At 47.1% G+C, this 20,896-nt stretch overlaps 1 protein-coding gene across 1 annotated transcript in view; it reads left to right on the top strand.

Annotated features, from left to right (window-relative positions):
• Nucleotides 1-20,896, top strand: part of UHRF1BP1L (UHRF1 binding protein 1 like) — a 373,911-nt gene that overhangs the window by 132,262 nt on the left and 220,753 nt on the right. Inside the window, exon 11 of the mRNA XM_029597381.1 lies at nt 7,704-7,822. Coding sequence (XP_029453241.1) covers nt 7,704-7,822 — 119 coding nt within the window. The remainder of the gene's footprint in view (nt 1-7,703; nt 7,823-20,896) is intronic.

Here is a 20,896-nt window from a genome sequence, read left to right as displayed (position 1 = left end):
TTGTCCACCAGTTATTTTGCAATGTCTAACCCGCTAATTGTCTTTAAAATACGAAAACGTTTAATGGTTTATTGTTTCTGTTCAATGTTCCTTGTAAAAAGCTCCGGTCGGACCTCACAGACCAGGGCAACTTATCGTTTCATGTAAACCGGATTGATTTGTATTGTATACAGGAATTCCGGTATATAAAAATTAAAAATAAATAAATAAAATAAATAGACCAATTAGCCTGACTTCAGTGCCAGGAAAAATAGTGGAAAGTGTTCTAAATACCAAAATCACAGAACATATAGAAAGACATGGTTTAATGGAACAAAGTCAGCATGGCTTTACCCAGGGCAAGTCTTGCCTCACAAATCTGCTTCACTTTTTTGAAGGAGTTAATAAACATGTGGATAAAGGTGAACCGGTAGATGTAGTGTACTTGGATTTTCACAAGGCGTTTGACAAAGTTCCTCATGAGAGGCTTCTAGGAAAAGTAAAAAGTCATGGGATAGGAGGCGATGTCCTTTCGTGGATTACAAACTGGCTAAAAGACAGGAAGCAGAGAGTAGGATTAAATGGTCAATTTTCTCAGTGGAGGGGGTTGGCCAGTGGAGTGCCTCAGGGATCTGTATTGGGACCTGTGCTTTTCAATATATTTATAAATGATCTGGAAAGGAATACGATGAGTGAGGTAATCAGATTTGCAGATGATACAAAATTAATCAGAGTAGTTGAATCACAAGCAGATTGTGATAAATTGCAGGAAGACCTTGTGAGACTGGAAAATTGGGCATCCAAATGGCAGATGAAATTTAATGTGGATAAGTGCAAGGTGATGCATATAGGGAAAAATAACCCATGCTATAATTACACAATGTTGGGTTCCATATTAGGTGCTACAACCCAAGAAAGAGATCTAGGTGTCATAGTGGATAACACATTGAAATCGTCGGTGCAGTGTGCTGCAGCAGTCAAAAAAGCAAACAGAATGTTGGGAATTATTAGAAAGGGAATGGTGAATAAAACGGAAAATGTCATAATGCCTCTGTATCGCTCCATGGTGAGACCGCACCTTGAATACTGTGTACAATTCTGGTCACCGCATCTCAAAAAAGATATAATTGCGATGGAGAAGGTACAGAGAAGGGCTACCAAAATGATAAGGAGAATGGAACAGCTCCCCTATGAGGAAAGTCTAAAGAGGTTAGGACTTTTCAGCTTGGAGAAGAGACGGCTGAGGAGGGATATGATAGAGGTGTTTAAGATGATGAGAGGTCTAGAAGGGATAGATGTGAATCTGTTCCTGTATGTACCCGGATCAGTCCAGACAGTGGGTTGAGCTTCCTTTCCAGCAGGTGGAGACTTAAACTTGAAGGATGCCCTATATCAGGACAGAGCCTATCCTCTACCCCTCCAGTATTCGTCTGTCTGCAGCAGGTGCAGCATCTCCCCTTCGGTTCTCTGCTGTAGGCTAGTCAGCCTCTTCTTCTTTCTTTTTTGGCTCAAGCAAGTAGTTCTTTGATTCCCGCTTGTTTTAGAAACAAAAAAAAAAAAATCTATGAAGGAAATTTTGCCTTCTTTTAGTGCTTTTACTGTTTTTGTGTGGGAGACGTCCGTCTCCCAGCTCTTGCCCGGCTCAGGGGGGCTTTGCTCCTTTTGCAGGAGGGGGTTCCCTGCATAGTCTTGAGTCCGTGGACGCTTCCAGGTGTGGGGACCGACGCTCTCTGGGCCTCGTTCCCCCTCTGGCTGCCGAGAGGGTTTTTAACCCGCTGCTGCGCTCAGTAAAAAAAAAAAAGGAGTTTAAAAGTTTCAAACTTCAATAAGTTGCAGGTACTCACCTACCTCTAACTTATTTGCAGCAGTTGACCAGCTTTTTTATTTTTTTCTGGTCAGAGTAGGGCTAGAACCGGCAGCCAGAGAAGCAGAAGGCAGCAGGTTTCCCGCCTGCTCTCTCCTGCTGTGCAGGCTGTCAATCAAGCTTTTTTTTTTTCAGCTTTTTGTTCTTTAGCCACGGCTTAGCTATGTCCCGGCTGGCAGCCTGCCTTTCTTGCGGGCTGCCCTCTTCGCGTTTTTCGTGGCAGGGCCTCTGCACTGCTTGCCTGCCGGGTGGGGAAGGTCCCTCCTCGGCAGGACAAGCAAATTTAGCCCGGGGCTCCACTCCTCCCGGCATGGCTAGGCCTTTCCCGAGTCGTTAGAGCCTGGGAACGGCCGCCATTTTGGATTTTTCATCAGGGCCGATTTCAGTGCTCCCTGGGGCTGGGGGGCCAGATTTTTTTGATTTAACCCCCGATTTTCCCCCCGCGGGTGCCCAGGAAGGGGGGTCCTGACCTTCCCTCGCCCCCCTTCCCCCCCCCCCGCCAAATCCAGGGTCCCTTTTTCAGCGGATTTCGTCCTCCTCATGCACAAATCTTATCTAGCTAGCCTGCATGAGCTGGACGATAGCCCCCCCCTGCCAAAAATCCCTCGCTCAGCGCCGTTGACCACTGGACCGGCCGCGGAGCCCCAGGGACCAGTTCGGGTGCGGGTGGTCCCAGGGGTGCCCCCCCCCCCCCCGGTGTCTCCCGTGTCCTCGGACCCCGCTGCTTCCTCTGATTCGGCGGATGCCCCTCCCCAGAGGGGGATGACCCTAGAGCCCTCCGTCTTTTTCGTAAGGAGGTATTAGAGCCCCTCCTCCCTTTTGTTTTGCAGGAGCTGGGTCTGGAGAGTCCCTCCGTGGATAATCTCATGGCCTCGCTCCCTAAGGATATGAACCCGGTTCTGGGAGGGCTCCGGGCTCCGGCCTCGGCCTTTCCCTTCCACCCCATGCTTAAGCTCCTTATCCTGCGGGAATGGGAGGCTCCTGAGGGTGCGCTTCGGGTGGGGCGTGCGATGGATAAGCTCTATCCCCTCCCGGAGGAGGGCTTGGAGCTGTTGCGATATCCATCGGTGGATTCTTATGTTTCTGCAGTGGCCAAGCACACCACGATTCCGGTGGAAGATTCCACGGTCTTGAAGAATTCACAAGATCGTAAGCTGGAGGCTCACCTGAAGCGCATCTTCGACGTTCTGGCCCTTGGGGTCTGGGCGTCTTGCTGTAGCAGTCTCATGATGCGAGCGGGCCTCCAATGGGTCCAACAGTTACTCTGCGCCCGGGAGCTTCCGCCAGGTGAGGCAGAACAAGCCGAATGTCTGGAGGCAGTCACTGCTTACGTATCGGACGCCCTCTACGATCTGGTCCGTGTCCAGGCGAAGGCGATGGTTTCGGCAGTGGTGGCCCGGAGGTGCCTTTGGCTACGCCACTGGTCGGCTGATCAGTCCTCGAAGACTCGGCTGGGCACGCTGCCCTTCAAAGGTAAGATGCTCTTTGGCGAGGATCTTGAGAAGCTTATGGACCCCTTGGCTGACAACAAGGTCCATAAGCTCCCAGAAGACCGCCCTAAGTCTTCCCGATCCTTCGCGGCCTCTGCTCTCGCTTCAGGGCCAGCGTCGCTTCGCTTCTCGGGGGCGGGGCGGTTCTGCGAGGGGGTCTTCTTGTGCGCAGTCCTGGTCGCAGTCCTTTCGTGGCAGACAGCCCTTTCACGAGGGCCAGCCCGTGCATGCCGCCGCTAAACCTGCCACGCAATGAAGTTCAGCCGACCCATTCCTCGGTTCCTTACCTCGGCGGACGCCTCTCCCTGTTCTTCAAGGAATGGGGCAAGATCATGTCTGATCAGTGGGTCCTCGACATTATCAGAGACGGATACGCTTTTGACCTCGTCAGGGAACTTCCAGCTCTCTTTCTTTTCTCACCTTGCGGCCGGGCCAAGAGGGACGCGGTGGTCCAGACTCTCTCCAAGCTTCTGGATCTGGGAGCGGTGGTCCCAGTCCCAGAAAGGGAAATTGGCGCCGGCCAGTATTCTATTTACTTCACCGTGCCCAAAAAGGACGGGTCCTTCCGCCCAATATTGGACCTCAAGAGGGTCAATCGGGCTCTCAAGATCCCCCACTTCCACATGGAAACCCTGCGGGCGGTCATTGCAGCGGTCCGCCCCGGAGAGTTCCTTGCTTCCCTCGATCTCGCAGAAGCTTATTTTCATATTCCCATTCACCGTGACTTTCAGAAGTATCTCCGATTCCACATTCTCAACCAGGACTTCCAGTTTCGAGCTCTCCCCTTCGGCCTCGCGACCGCTCCTCGCACCTTCACGAAGATCATGGTAGTAGTAGCGGCGGCCTTGCGCCGGGAGGGGATTCTCGTCCATCCCTATCTGGACGATTGGCTCATCAGGGCCAAGTTGGAGACCTCTTGCCGGCGGGCGGTGGATCGCGTCTTGGAGCTCCTTGCCTCTCTCGGGTGGATAGTGAACTTTTCCAAGAGCAAGCTTCAGCCCTCCCAGGAATTGGAATTTCTGGGAGCCCACTTCGACACCCGAGTAGGCAACGTTTTCTTACCTCGGGCGCGAGCCCTCAAGTTGATCGATCAGGTCCAGACTTTGATTGCCCTACCCTCCCCGACAGCCTGGGATTATTTCCAAGTCCTGGGATCCATGGCTTCTACCATCGACCTTGTCCCCTGGGCTTTTGCTCATATGCATCCATTACAGAAAGCTTTGCTGTCCCGTTGGCAGCCAGTGTCGGAGCAGTTCCACGTAGTCCTTCCGTTATTGGATTCTACTGCCGACGAATTACAGTGGTGGCTGTCTCTTCCTCATCTTCTGCAAGGGATGCCCCTTCAAGCTCCACAGTGGACGATAGTGACCACGGACGCCAGCCTGTTGGGCTGGGGTGCAGTCTGCCTTTCTCAGTCCACCCAGGGAACATGGTCGCAGACTCAGTCGCGCTGGCACATCAATCGACTGGAAACGTTGGCGGTCTGCTTGGCGCTTCAGGAGTTCCTTCCCCTGATCCGCGGCAAGGCGGTACGAGTCCTGTCCGACAACTCCACCACAGTGGCCTACATCATTCGCCAAGGGGGCATTCGCAGTCCCCTGGTAGCCTTAGAAGCCAGCCGTCTCCTCGCTTGGGCGGAGCGTCACCTACAGTGCCTTGCGGCTTCTCACATCGCCGGAAAAGACAATGTTCAAGCCGACTTCCTCAGCCGGCAGTTGCTCGATCTGGGAGAGTGGGAGCTCTCGGACGCGGCCATGGCTCTGATAGTGGACAGGTGGGGTCCTCCTCACCTCGACCTCATGGCGACTCTGGGCAATGCCAAGGCCAATCGGTTCTTCAGCCGCTGGAGGGAGCACGGCGCAGAGGGCGTGGATGCTTTGGCTCTACCTTGGCCAGCGGACGTCCTTCTGTACGTGTTTCCCCCATGGCCACTGGTGGGGAAAGTTCTCAGGAGAATCGAGCTCCACCGGGGACCGGTGATTCTCGTCACTCCCGAGTGGCCGCGAAGGCTGTGGTTCGCGGATCTCATCAATCTAGCGGTGGACGGGCCCCTGCGCCTCTGTCATCTCCCTCGTCTCCTCCGGCAGGGGCCTGTATTTTTCGACCAGGCTGATTGCTTCTGTCTTGCGGCCTGGCTTTTGAACGGCGTCGCCTGAGGCGCAAAGGTTATAGGGAGGAGGTCATCTCCACCCTGCTGCGAGCCCGGAAGCAGTCGACTTCTCTGGCCTATGTGCGCATCTGGAAAGTTTTTGAGTCCGCGTGTACGGAGGCGGGTGTCCCTGCGCGCTCCGCCTCGATTCCTTTGATTCTTTATTTTCTTCAGAAGGGTCTCTCTAAGGGCCTCTCCTTCAGTTCTCTACGCATTCAAGTCTCTGCCCTCAGCTCTCTCCTGGATTGGGTGGACAGTCATGCCTTAGCAGCTCACCCTGACGTGATTCGTTTCCTGAGGGGCGTTAGACACCTCCGCCCCCCCTCTCAGGCCACGTGTCCGTCGTGGAGTCTCAACCTAGTCCTTCTTGCTCTCTGTGCGGCTCCCTTCGAGCCTCTTCGCCACGCTACGCTCAAGGATCTTACTCTGAAGACTGTCTTTCTGGTCTCTATTTCCTCTGCTCGCCGTATTTCCAAGCTTCAGGCGCTGTCCTGTCGGGAGCCCTTCTTGCGTTTCTCGGATTCCGGGGTCTCTCTCAGGACGGTTCCTTCCTTCTTGCCTAAGGTTGTCTCCGCTTTTCATGTCAACCAGTCGGTCGAACTTCCAGCGTTCTCTCCGGAGGAGATTGCTGGTACGGCGGGTGGCGACCTTCGTCGTCTAGATGTAAAACGAGTCTTGCTTCGCTATCTCCAGGTCACCAATGACTTCCGGGAATCGGACCATCTCTTCGTCCTTTGGAGTGGTCCCAACTGCGGTAAACAGGCTTCTAAGACCACGATTGCGCGGTGGTTGAAGGAAGCCATTTCCTCGGCGTATCTTTGTCAAGGTCGTCCGCTTCCTGAGGGTCTGAAGGCCCATTCTCTGCATTCTCAGGCTACTTCGTGGGCAGAGAGTCAATCTGTCTCCCCGCAGGAGATTTGCAGGGCTGCCACTTGGACGTCTCTGCACACTTTTGCTCGGCACTACCATCTGGATGTACACGCTCCGGTGTTCGGTTCCTTTGGGCGGCAAGTGCTTCGAGCGGGACTGTCTCGGTCCCACCCAGTTTAGGGAAGCTTTGGTACATCCCACTGTCTGGACTGATCCGGGTACGTACAGGAAAGGAAAGTTAGTTCTTACCTGTTAATTTTTGTTCCTGTAGTACCACGGATCAGTCCAGACGCCCTTCCCTGTCTGTCTTCTGTCCTCTCGAAGCTTGTTTTCTTGCAGGTCTGCAGATTTCCATATATTTCTTTGTGCAAGATTACTGAGCAATTACACCAGAAGCCTTGGTCGTTTTCTTATACCAAGTTGATGCAAGAGCGTATAGGTATACCATGTTTTCTATATTATTCTATATTTACTCTGTTGAGCTTTACAGTTACTTGCTTGATCCTATTCTTGGGTTTGTTGTTTTATGCTTTGACATACGTTATACTGAAGGGGTAGAGGATAGGCTCTGTCCTGATATAGGGCATCCTTCAAGTTTTAGTCTGTCTCCACCTGCTGGAAAGGAGGCTCAACCCACTGTCTGGACTGATCTGTGGTACTACAGGAACGAAAATTAACAGGTAAGAACTAATTTTCCTTTACTTACTCTTTCGGATAATAGAAAGACTAGGGGGCACTCCATGAAGTTAGCATGTAGCACATTTAAAACGAATCGGAGAAAGTTCTTTTTTACTCAACGCACAATTAAACTCTGGAATTTGTTGCCAGAGGATGTGGTTAGTGCAGTTAGTGTAGCTGTGTTTAAAAAAGGATTGGATAAGTTCATGGAGGAGAAGTCCATTACCTGCTATTAATTAAGTTGACTTAGAAAATAGCTACTGCTATTATTAGCATCAGTAGCATGGGATAGACTTAGTTTTTGGATACTTGCCAGGTTCTTATGGCCTGGATTGGCCACTGTTGTAGACAGGATGCTGGGCTTGATGGACCCTTGGTCTGACCCAGTATGGCATGTTCTTATGTTCTTAATTGTATTGGACATTAAAGTTCCAGTGATTGTTCTCTATTTAATTTAATTAGTGAAACCGTTTTATATTCCGCAATTTCCGTATTCAACGCGGATTACAGTAAAAGCATTCATAATAAAACAGAAGTAAGATATAGAAAACATAAAGCAGTAAAATGAGTGTCGGTATAGTAAAAGAAGTTAAATAAATAAAATAAATAATACATAAAAACTCAAGGAATGGAAATTGATTATTGGATATGAACTCTTCTTTTTAACATGCAGATAAGGAGGAGGTACCTCAAGAAACATCTGCTGATTCCTCCCTCTTACTCCAGCAACCAGAGGTCAAACTGATGTCCAGCTCTGTGGTGGTTCAACTTGCAGACTTTAATATCTACCAGGTAGAGTTATTACTGTAAAGCCACAGCTTTGAGATCAATTGACTTTCCTCCTCACCTTTAGGATTTTCAGACCATGTGTCTTGTTTTAAAGAGCTTCTGCTTCCACTTTCTATAGAATTTAAAGAGCAATTTGTGGTAAAAACCTGTCAGTAGCCTCAGCCGAAGACACAATGATTACAGCCTGGGAAAAAGACTGGTGTCCTTTACCATTACAGTGATTACAGCCTTAGCAAAAATCAGTGCCTAGTGGTAAAAGAGGGCTATTCCCAGGCTGTATTTGTTGTTCACTAGTAAAGGAGACCTATGTTTTTCCCTGATGTTCTAATCACTATGTGATGGTAAAGGAGGCTTGTCTTTTTCTCGGGGCTGTATTTCTTGTATAATTGTTATATAAAGGAGGCCTATCTTTTTCGCTAGGGTTATCTTCAATGATGTAAATTAATCATTTTGAGTTGCTGGACTGTACCTTGTGATATACCTTTTTATAAGGCCAGTATTTGAAGAAGGAATTTGAGGTCTGGGCATATTTTCTTTACTAGCTTAATTCTTATGTCAATCCAATAAAAAGGTATTACAACCTGCAAAGAATTTACTAACATTTTGTGAAAAACAATAATAAACGGGGAATGTATGGCAATTTAAAATACCTGCAGTACCTTTATTTCAATGTGGTTTCTTGGGTGTTATCCCAGATTTGGGGAGACAGAAGAGAGACTTCAGGCACAGAACTTCTCTCCCATGTATGGCTACACACTGACTGTTCCTCTGCCTCACTTCTTGTTTCCCAGCAGGGAGATTCTTCTTCCAAGAGTGCAGGCTATATAGGAGAGAGCTAGTCATAGCAGGAGGTAACCGTAATTGGAAGTAACACCAAGAAGCTGAGCTGGTATGCTGCATTTAGCAGTTGCCTTGGAGCACGCCAGAGACAGCTAGTGGATTCCTGCAGTGTCCTTCCTGTATATTTTGCAGCTCTGTGGGTCTCTGCAGAATCTCAGGAAACTGAGCATGAGCACAGGGGCATCCCTCCCTCCCTCTGCTCCTTTTCTTGCTGATCCCCAGTCGGCCAGCATGGCAGCAGGGAGCAGGTATTGGTTGGACAGGAATATGAGGGAGGATTTTGCTGGGGCTGGGAAATGAGGAGGAGGAATTGACTGGGGTGGGGAATCAGTGCTGAGGGATGTGTATTTGAGAGAGAGAGAGAGACAGAGAGCCAGGATCCTCCTGTTCCTACTCCTGGCTCCTATTTTACAGGATAAAAAATTTTCCTCTGGTTCTAAAATGAAAATCTGTCTTTGGAGAAAGAAATTAAGGATAGAGAAACGACTGTAAATGCAGAATGACTCTTGACATGCCACCTAAGATTATTGCTTGGATTACTGAAAAGTGTAAAGCATTGCAAATAGTTAAAGAGTAGTCTGCAGGTTAAAATGAAGAACAACAGGGTATTTCCTAGCGTGTAGCAGATGGACTCAGGACCAATGGGTATACTGTACTCCTGATAGCAGTTGGAGACGCATCACATTTCAATCTGACATCAGTTGTAGTACATTATACCCCTGCAGGAAGTGCAGCTCTTCTGTATTTTCCGTCTCCATAGTAGTTAGGGACTCTATGCACGCTAGCACAGCATTAGAGTAAATTTTACCAAAGAAATCCAAATTAAGAAGAAATCTTACCTCTACAGACGAGCCCCACTCTCCTGCATTGATACCAGTTGGGTCCCTCCCCCAATTGAGATTTCCCGAGGTGATTTCCGCGATCCCTCGGAGGTAAGCCTTGGTCCGGCGGCCGACCCTGGCGGGGACCTAGCCCCCGACATCGGGTGAGGCTGAGAGGCAGCGGGTGCAACCTCGAGCGTGGCGGTGAAGGTATTTTCCCTCTCCCCCCCACAGCCGGAGACATCCCGGAACGAAACCGGGAAGCGCCGAGACAAGGTAAGGTAGAAATCTATTTAAAAGTCTCCGCTCTCCGAAGCTCAAGGAGACTCACAGGTCGCCAGCCGGGACCAGTGCCACCGGGTTGATCGGCCCTAGCAGGGCTAGACACTGGTCAGATCCGAGGGCCTTCCCATGTGGAGACCCTCCAAGATGGTCATCATATTGTCCACGTGGTCGCCGTCAACATTTTGGCTCTGTTCGCTGCCCTGTCTGCCGTTTCGATCCGTGCACACAGAGACGAGCCATGCGCACAAATACCTTGTGCGCACAACGTCATATGCACAAGTACCGGGCGCACAAGCGGCATGCTAACTGTGCCGGGCGCATAATTTCGACCTGTGCGCACAACAGTGCGCACATCTCCTGGCACGCGCGCACCAAACCTACGCGCGCAACTTCGACGTACACTGGAGCGCACAAGCCATGGCACCACCGGAAAATAAACTCAAAGCTCAGGGCCTTTGCCCAGCATGCCATATTAGAGCTGCACAGCATGAGGAGGCCACGGCCCTGTGTGTACAGTGCGAAGAGGCCCTAGGGGACCCAACTCATGGCCCTCCTCAGCCGGTACCGGACCTCAGCCTCTCGAGCAGTACGCCGGACCTAGCATTACACAGTGGGACACCCCCTCAAACGAATCTCCCCAGGGACACGGCGCCCCCTAGTCTAGACCCAGCATCTATCTCCTGGGTGGAATTCTTCAAAGGTCTGCATACCTTCGTCCACATGCAACCAGGGCCTCCTATAATGCGGCCTCAGGCTCCACCAGAGGACCTCAACATGCCAGGACCCTCTATGCCCAGGGAAGTGATCCCACCGCCCAGAAGCCCCACCTTCAGGGACACGGACATCTCAGATGAGGAGTCAGAACCCCTGGAGGAAGGGGAACTCCCTCCGGGGACAGAACCCCATCGAACCATGAGATGCTTCTTCACCAAGGACGAGCTTCCAGACCTGGTCACACACAGCTTAAAAAGAGCTGGCCATCCCGGGCACAAGTGCCTCGGGGGAACCTAAGACAAACCCACTTTTGGAGGGACTCCATCAGACCTCCCGCCATTTCCCACTATTACAAGCTGTCCAGCAACTAATTGACCTGGAATGGGATGCCCCAGAAATCACATTCAAAGGGGGGCCGGGCTCTGGCAGCCATGTACCCTCTGGACCCAGCTGCCAAAGATCTCCTGGCATGTCCGAAAGTGGATGCCATGGTCTGCGCGGTCTCGAAGCGCACTACTATCCCGGTGGAGGGAGAAGCAGCACTCAAGGATGCTCAAGACAGACGTCTGGAATCTATCCTCAAACAGTCCTTTGACGCCTCTGCTATGTCTTTACAGATCACGGCCTGCTGTGCTGTGGTGACACGTGCCTGCTTAGCACAGATCAGGAACAACACTCCTGGGGAAGCCCTGGAACTGGCTGTATCATTCCTCGCAGACGCTGCTTCGGATCTGTTACGCACAGCAGCTAGAGGAGTCTCATCTGCCGTGGCAGCCAGAAGACAAATCTGGCTCCAAAACTGGTCAGCCGACGTATCCTCCAAAACAAGACTCACAAGGATGCCTTTCAAGGGAAGACTCCTGTTCGTCAATGAACTAGAGTCCCCACTGCCGCGGCTACCGGAGGACAGGAATAATAGAAACCAGCGATCCTTCCCCCGGACCTCCAGGGGCAGAGGATCACAGCGCTTCAACCCATATAGAAGCTCATATCAAGCGGCCCGCCCCGCAGGCCGGAGCCAATCCTTTCAGAACAAGCACAATAAAAGGGGAGCCAGCTCGGGCCCAGGCCCCAGCCGCACCCCACAATGAAAATCAGCCGACCCATCCAAAGGAAGATACCATAGGGGGCAGACTGACCCTATTCTACCAAAGATGGGTCAAGATAACTTTGGACAAGTGGGTCCTATCCATCATTCGAGAGGGATATTACCTGGATTTCCACCATCTCCCTCCAGATGAGTTTGTGGAATCTCCCTGCCACACCCCTTCCAAGAGAATGGCAGTGGAAGCTACCCTGACCAGATTGCTAGTCTTAGAGGCTATAACACCAGTGCCTGCACAACAAATAAATACTGGCCATGTATTTTATCGTTCCCAAGAAGGAAGGAATGTTCAGACCTATCCTGGACCTCAAGGCGGTCAACCGTCACCTGAAGATTCCTCGCTCGGTAATAAGAGCGAAACAACCGGGAGAATTTCTTACCTCCCTGGATCTGTCAGAAGCCTACCTACACATTCCGGTCCAACAAGAGCATCAACGTTTTCTACGCTTCTTGATCCTGGACCATCACTACCAGTTCCGGGCACTACCTTTCAGGTTAGCCACTGCACCCCTGACGTTCACCAAGATCATAGTGATGGTGGCAGCAACACTGAGGAAGGAAGGAATCCGCGTGCACCCTTATCTAGACGATTGACTGATCAGAGCGAAATCCCCAGAGGAAAGACACCAGGCAACCAGAGTCAAAACTCTACTGGAGAACCTCGGGTGGGTGGTCAACACAAACAAGAGCTGCCTGCAGCCTTCCCAATCTCTAGAATAGTTGGGAGTCCAGTTCGACACCAAACAAGACAAGGTCGTCCTGACATCGACAAGAAGATCAAAACTGATGACCCAGTTATGAACCCTGTTGAGCAAACTTTGCCCCATCATGGGATTACCTACAAGTTCTCGGCCTCATGGCATCCACACTGGAAGTAGTCCCATGGGCAAAAGCTCACATGAGACCCCTACAATGCTCACTACTATCACGATGGAATCCACTGTCCCAAAACTACACCGTACGGCTTCAGCTCCCGGACAGAGTTCAGGCCCAACTACGATGGTGGCTACAAGAAGCCCATCTGAGCCAGGGAATGAGACTATCCTCCCCAACCTGGATCCTACTCACCACGGATGCCAGCCTACAAGGATGGGGAGCACACTGCCAGGAGCTAACCGCCCAAGGGCAATGGAACGAAGAAGAGTCGGGATGGAATATCAATTGCCTAGAAGCCCGGGCAGTCAGACTAGCCTGCCTAAGGTTCATTCACAGACTCCGAGGCAAAGCGGTCAGAGTAATGTCAGACAACGCCACAACAGTGGCCTACACCAACTGGCAGGGAGGAACCAGAAGCCAACAGGTGTCTCTGGAAATAGACCTCCTGATATCATGGGCGGAAGTGAACCTTCAAGAGATCTCAGCCGTCCACATTGCCGGGAAAGACCATGTCGCGACGGACTACCTCAGCAGAGAAAGTTTAGATCCAGGAGAATGGAAACTGTCACCCACAGCATTCCAACTGATAGTAAACCATTGGGGAACACCAACCATGGACCTCCTGGCAAACCGATCCAACGCCCAGGTACCCAGTTTCTTCAGCCGCAGGCGGGAACCCCTGTCCCAGGGAATCGATGCCCTGGTACAGACCTGGCCACAGGAAACTCTATTATACGCCTTCCCACCGTGGCCTCTATTGGGCACGATCATCCACAAGATAGAACACCACAGGGGACCAGTACTTTTAGTGGCCCCGGACTGGCCAAGAAGACCGTGGTACGCAGACATGCAAAGACTGCTGGCAGGGAACCCCCTACTGCTACCTCCACACAGAGACCTGCTCCAACAGGGACCGATCCTCCACGAGGATCCAGCTCGATTCTCTCTTATGGTCTGGCCATTGAGAGGACTCGCCTAAGGAAGAGCGGATACTCGGGGGCAGTAATTGACACCCTACTTCGAGCATGCAAGTTCTCCACATCCCTAACATACATAAGGATTTGGAGAATATTCGAAGCCTTGTGCGAGGACCACGACATCATACCACGCTCAGTCAAAATTCCTACGATTTTGGAATTCCTACAGAATGGCCTACAGAAGGGATTGTCCCTTAACTCCATCAAGGTACAGGTGGCTGCATTGTCATGCTACAGAACCAGCGAGAGCGGCAGCATAGCCTCTCACCCGGATGTCTCCCACTTCCTGAAAGGAGTCAAGCACATCCGACCACTCCTAAAGTGGCTGGTGCCTCTTTGGAACCTCAACCTGGTCCTAGATTTCCTAGCAGAACCTCCTCAGACCTCTCCATGGCCTGTCTCTCCGACTATTAACATTGAAGACAGCCTTCCTGCTGGCAGTCTGTTCAGCCCGTCGTATATCCGAGCTACAAGCACTGTCCTGCCAGCAATCGTTCCTCAGACTCACCCCGGGAACCATCCAGTTACACACAGTTTCGTCGTTCCTCCCCAAAGTGGTGACTCACTTCCATCTCAACCAAGCCATCTCGCTTGAATTCGGAAGAGGCTCAAAGTCTACGCCGTCTCAATGTCGGCAGACTCCTAGTCCGATACCTAGAAAGGTCAGAACCCGTACGAAAGACAGACCATCTATTCGTCCTTCACAGTGGGAAGAAGCAAGGGGAAGCGGCCTCACGAGCAACCATAGCCCGCTGGATCAAAGAAGTCATCAAGGCGGCCTACGTAGAAGCAGGCAAACCACCGCCTTTACAAGTCAAGGCCCATTCGACTAGAGCCCAGGCAGTGTCCTGGGCAGAAACCAAGATGCTGTCACCCGCCAAGATATGCAGGGCGGCAACATGGTCCTCCATCCTTACCTTCTCCAGGTTTTACCGCCTGGATGTTCAGGCTCGGGAGGACACAGCATTTGCAAGGGCAGTACTAAGTGGGTCCCAGGTAGCCTCCCACCTGGTTCGGGAGTAGCTTTTATACATCCCATTGGTCCTGAGTCAATCTGCTACATGCTAGGAAATGGAGAAATTACTTACCTGATAATTTTGTTTTCCTTAGTGTAGACAGATGGACTCAGCATCCCAGCCATGGCTGCCGTTACTCATAGAATTCTCGGGAGACATCCCCGGGAGCGAGTGATTCACGGGTAAGCCATGCTTTCCTTCATCTAGGACACCCACCCTACCGGGTGTCGACATTTCTTGGTTGAGGGCACTGGTGGTCTCCAGCTATAACCAATTCAACCAGTTCAAATTAATTAAGTTAACCAAGTTATAAAGTTTAATCAAGTTATTCAAATTATTCAGTCATACATATATCCACAATGCTTTTCGAGGAGAATACTGAAGAGCTGCACTTCCTGCAGGGGTATATGTACTAGGGCTGACGTCAGATTGAAATCTGATCTGTCTCAAACTGCTATCAGGAGTACACTATACCCATTGGTCCTGAGTCCATCTGCTACACTAAGGAAAATGAAATTATCAGGTAAGTGATTTCTCCAATTTTCAAAGGAAAATGTAAATGTAGGACTTGGGCTATGCCTGAGATCACAGCCAAGGACGGCTCCACTCGGGCCAAATCTATTTTGTTGTTTTCACCTTTTCTACAATTATTTTTGGCAGCACAATTTATGCCAAATTGCTAATATTAAACCATCAATTCCAGCAGTTTTTCTGTCGATGCAACTCACACCCTAAGAGAAAAAGCTAAATACCCTGATCTCAAAATGGCCGTTGAGTTGGAGATGTCATTAATGGAGCTGAAGGAGTGGATAGTGAAAGATATTTCTAAAAATGTATCAGTGGTTTTGAAGGATTGTCTATGCAAACACCAATCCCCTATGGATGAAATTAAGGAGGGCTTTGAACAGCAGTTGGAGAAATGTCAGGATTTGGACAATCGCGTTACTGTAGAGGAAGGTGCTGTCTGATCAGTTTTCCATTCAAATTGCTAACTTAAAGACAGAGAATGAAACTCTCCAGGAATGGCCAGAGGAACAAGAAAATAGGGCAAGATGAAATCATCTCCAGTTAGTAGGTCTCCAGGAATGGGTAAAAGAAATGGATCTTTTGCAAGTTGTTCAAGTTTGGCTTCCTGAGATGATGGACCTTTCAGTGGAGAGAGCCCTTCGGGTGGGTCTATCCAGAAGAAATGCTCCCAGACTAAGACTAGTTATAGTGAGAAGCAAAGTCAAGATTATGCAAGTTTACAAAAAGAAAAAAAAGGTTTGGAATTTGAAGGGAGCAGACATTTTCCAACAAATTGTCTGAAGCTCAAAGAGTTAATCTGAAATGAGGTGACATTTCAATTACAATTTCCAGCAAAACTTAAAGTATTCTCTAAGATGATTATTTGCAATCAAAGGATCAAACTCAGCATTTTTTGAATGGTATCATGTGAGCCAGTTCCAGGAGTAAAAACAGTTTAGAAATAAAATGTTAGTGGGCAGTATTGGAACTTGTGGTTATTCTGGGATCAGAAACATTAGTTTGCTTTGCACAGCATTTCTTTTTTGGACACATAAGAACTTTGTTATTAGCATGGGATAATTACATGTACCATGACATTGTGCGGGTGTCAAGCCCATCGGGCTGGGCTTTTTTGCCAGTAGTGGTACAGCTTTTTAATTTGTTGGTGTGCCATTATAGGAATTCATAGGTGGCAGCCTTGACTGTTTTTTATTTTAACCCAATGCAAAAGTTGTGCGCTATCCTTTGAGTGCATTGCATCCAGATTGTTTCTTTTTCTTATGGATATGTCTTTTCTTCAGTCATGTCGACTAACTCTTTGTCCTTGGACGGGTTGGCAAAAAACAATTAACTAGCTATCTGCAATGGATGGTTCCTGTTGGGATTTTTTTTCACCGCAGAAGACTTGTTCCTTATTTGGCCCTTGGGTACATCTACTAGAAAGAAAGAAGAAGAGCAAAGAAGTGAAAGATGTAGTCCCTAGGGGTAAAAGGACTTGTTTTGACGTTTTGTGTTTTTGTCTAGTCTAGTTTTGTGTGGCATGAAAGGTATTTGGCTGGGTTCAGTGATATTTTTCTTCTGGACATATTTTGGTGCCATTTGCTGCTTATTCTTTATTTTGCATTACATTTGGAATTAGTTATTGTACTTTGTGGTAGCGGTATAGGGAAATCTCGGGTGGTGGGAGAGTCTAAGCTGGAGAGCTCTCTACATAACATTTCACATTTATTTGGTATCCTTGTTAATATTTATAGGAGATTGGGCCTATAATAACTGATGAGGTTAAAATATGCTCCCTCAAAGCTGATGTAGTCCACATGCCAATAAAGAGAAAAATATTTTGAATTTCTTTAAAAAAAGAACGTGCTCAAATCACCTTTATGCAAGAAACTCATCTTACCGCAGCAGAGCAAAGAAAATTCCATGCGCATTTTCTTCCTGTTCCGCTTGACAAAAGGGAGGTGTTATATTATTGCATAAAAATGTTCTCTTTGAGGAAGATAAGGCTATTACTGATCCAGATGGATGGTATGTTTTCCTTAGTGGTTCTTTGCACAAAAGGAAATATTTATTGGGGAATATATGCACTCCAAGAGGATTACTTTAAACATGCATGAGCATGCCCATATATGCAGCTATATAGATGCATGCTTGTCGGAACATGTATTTTATGTCGTGCACGCATGCTATATAAAATACACATAAATCTAACCAATATGTTTGTGTATCAAAAAATAGCCACATAAACTTTGAGTTATCTGGCTAAGTGGTGACAAATATTTGGCTAAGTAGCACTGTGGTGCTACTTAGTAAAAGTAGAAGAAAAGCGCTAAATAGGCAGATAAGTAAGACATACGGATAGCTAACGTTTGAAGACTTATCCAGCTATGTAGTGCTACTTAGTAAAAGTAAAAGAAAAGCGCTAAATAGGCAGATAAGTAAGACATATGGATAGCTAACGTTTGAAGACTTATCCGGCTCTCTTACTTATCCGGCTATGTAGTGCTACTTAGTAAAAGAAAAGCGCTAAATAGGCAGATAAGTAAGGCATACGGACAGCTAACGTTTGAAGACTTATCCGGCTATGTGGTGCTACTTAGTAAAAGTAAAAGAAAAGCGCTAAATAGGCAGATAAGTAAGACATACGGATAGCTAACGTTTGAAGACTTCTCCGGCTATGTGGTGCTACTTAGTAAAAGTAAAAGAAAAGCGCTAAATAGGCAGATAAGTAAGACATACGGATAGCTAACGTTTGAAGACTTATCCGGCTATGTAGTGCTACTTAGTAAAAGTAAAAGAAAAGCGCTAAATAGGCAGATAAGTAAGACATACGGATAGCTAACGTTTGAAGACTTATCCGGCTATGTAGTGCTACTTAGTAAAAGTAAAAGAAAAGCGCTAAATAGGCAGATAAGTAAGACATACGGATAGCTAACGTTTGAAGACTTCTCCGGCTATGTAGTGCTACTTAGTAAAAGTAAAAGAAAAGCGCTAAATAGGCAGATAAGTAAGACATACGGATAGCTAATGTTTGAAGACTTATCTGGCTATGTAGTGCTACTTAGTAAAAGTAAAAGAAAAGCGCTAAATAGGCAGATAAGTAAGACATACGGATAGCTAACGTTTGAAGACTTATCCGGCTATGCAGTGCTACTTAGTAAAAGGAAAAGAAAAGCGCTAAATAGGCAGATAAGTAAGACATATGGATAGCTAACGTTTGAAGACTTATCCGGCTATGTGGTGCTACTTAGTAAAAGTAAAAGAAAAGCGCTAAATAGGCAGATAAGTAAGACATACGGATAGCTAACGTTTGAAGACTTATCCAGCTATGTGGTGCTACTTAGTAAAAGTAAAAGAAAAGCGCTAAATAGGCAAATAAGTAAGACATACGTATAGCTAACATTTGAAGACTTATCCGGCTATGTAGTGCTACTTAGTAAAAGTAAAAGAAAAGCGCTAAATAGGCAGATAAGTAAGACATACGGATAGCTAACATTTGAAGACTTCTCCGGCTATGTGGTGCTACTTAGTAAAAGTAAAAGAAAAGCGCTAAATAGGCAGATAAGTAAGACATACGGATAGCTAACGTTCTAAGACTTATCCGGCTATGTAGTGCTACTTAGTAAAAGTAAAAGAAAAGCGCTAAATAGGCAGATAAGTAAGACATACGGATAGCTAACGTTTGAAGACTTATCCGGCTATGTAGTGCTACTTAGTAAAAGTAAAAGAAAAGCGCTAAATAGGCAGATAAGTAAGACATACGGTTAGCTAACGTTTGAAGACTTCTCCGGCTATGTAGTGCTACTTAGTAAAAGTAAAAGAAAAGCGCTAAATAGGCAGATAAGTAAGACATACGGATAGCTAACGTTTGAAGACTTATCCGGCTATGTAGTGCTACTTAGTAAAAGTAAAAGAAAAGCGCTAAATAGGCAGATAAGTAAGACATACGGATAGCTAACGTTTGAAGACTTATCCGGCTATGTGGTGCTACTTAGTAAAAGTAAAAGAAAAGCGCTAAATAGGCAGATAAGTAAGACATACGGATAGCTAACATTTGAAGACTTCTCCGGCTATGTGGTGCTACTTAGTAAAAGTAAAAGAAAAGCGCTAAATAGGCAGATAAGTAAGACATACGGATAGCTAACGTTCTAAGACTTATCCGGCTATGTAGTGCTACTTAGTAAAAGTAAAAGAAAAGCGCTAAATAGGCAGATAAGTAAGACATACGGATAGCTAACGTTTGAAGACTTATCCGGCTATGTAGTGCTACTTAGTAAAAGTAAAAGAAAAGCGCTAAATAGGCAGATAAGTAAGACATACGGATAGCTAACGTTTGAAGACTTCTCCGGCTATGTAGTGCTACTTAGTAAAAGTAAAAGAAAAGCGCTAAATAGGCAGATAAGTAAGACATACGGATAGCTAACGTTTGAAGACTTATCCGGCTATGTAGTGCTACTTAGTAAAAGTAAAAGAAAAGCGCTAAATAGGCAGATACGTAAGACATACGAATAGCTAACGTTTGAAGACTTATCCGGCTATGTAGTGCTACTTAGTAAAAGTAAAAGAAAAGCGCTAAATAGGCAGATAAGTAAGACATACGGATAGCTAACGTTTGAAGACTTATCCGGCTATGTGGTGCTACTTAGTAAAAGTAAAAGAAAAGCGCTAAATAGGCAGATAAGTAAGACATACGGATAGCTAACGTTTGAATACTTATCCGGCAATGTGGTGCTACTTAGTAAAAGTAAAAGAAAAGCGCTAAATAGGCAGATAAGTAAGACATAGGGATAGCTAACGTTTGAAGACTTATCCGGCTATGTAGTGCTACTTAGTAAAAGTAAAAGAAAAGCGCTAAATAGGCAGATAAGTAAGACATACGGATAGCTAACGTTTGAAGACTTATCCGACTATGTGGTGCTACTTAGTAAAAGTAAAAGAAAAGCGCTAAATAGGCAGATAAGTAAGACATACGGATAGCTAACGTTTGAAGACTTATCCGGCTATGTAGTGCTACTTAGTAAAAGTAAAAGAAAACCGCTAAATAGGCAGATAAGTAAGACATACGGATAGCTAACGTTTGAAGACTTATCCGGCTATGTGGTGCTACTTAGTAAAAGTAAAGGAAAAGCGCTAAATAGGCAGATAAGTAAGACATACGGATAGCTAACGTTTGAAGACTTATCCAGCTATGTGGTGCTACTGATTAAAAGTAAAAGAAAAGCGCTAAATAGGCAGATAAGTAAGACATACGGATAGCTAACATTTGAAGACTTATCCGGCTATGTGGTGCTACTTAGTAAAAGTAAAAGAAAAGTGCTAAATAGGCAGATAAGTAAGACATACGGATAGCTAACGTTTGAAGACTTATCCAGCTTTGTAGTGCTACTTAGTAAAAGAAAAGCGCTAAATAGGCAGATAAGTAAGACATACGGATAGCTAACGTTTGAAGACTTATCCAGCTATGTAGTGCTACTTAGTAAAAGTAAAAGAAAAGCGCTAAATAGGCAGATAAGTAAGACATACGGATAGCTAACGTTTGAAGACTTATCCGGCTATGTAGTGCTACTTAGTAAAAGTAAAAGAAAAGCGCTAAATAGGCAGATAAGTAAGACATACGGATAGCTAACGTTTGAAGACTTATCCGGCTATGTAGTGCTACTTAGTAAAAGTAAAAGAAAAGCGCTAAATAGGCAGATAAGTAAGGCATACGGATAGCTAACGTTTGAAGACTTATCCGGCTATGTGGTGCTACTTAGTAAAAGTAAAAGAAAAGCGCTAAATAGGCAGTTAAGTAAGACATACGGATAGCTAACGTTTGAAGACTTATCCGGCTATGTAGTGCTACTTAGTAAAAGTAAAAGAAAAGCACTAAATAGGCAGATAAGTAAGACATACGGATAGCTAACGTTTGAAGACTTATCCGGCTATGTAGCGCT

Source organism: Rhinatrema bivittatum, chromosome 4 (genome assembly GCF_901001135.1).
Source record: "Rhinatrema bivittatum chromosome 4, aRhiBiv1.1, whole genome shotgun sequence".
Taxonomy (NCBI): domain Eukaryota; kingdom Metazoa; phylum Chordata; class Amphibia; order Gymnophiona; family Rhinatrematidae; genus Rhinatrema; species Rhinatrema bivittatum.
Note: the sequence above shows the minus strand (reverse complement) of the source record. Positions and strands in the feature narration are given on the sequence as shown.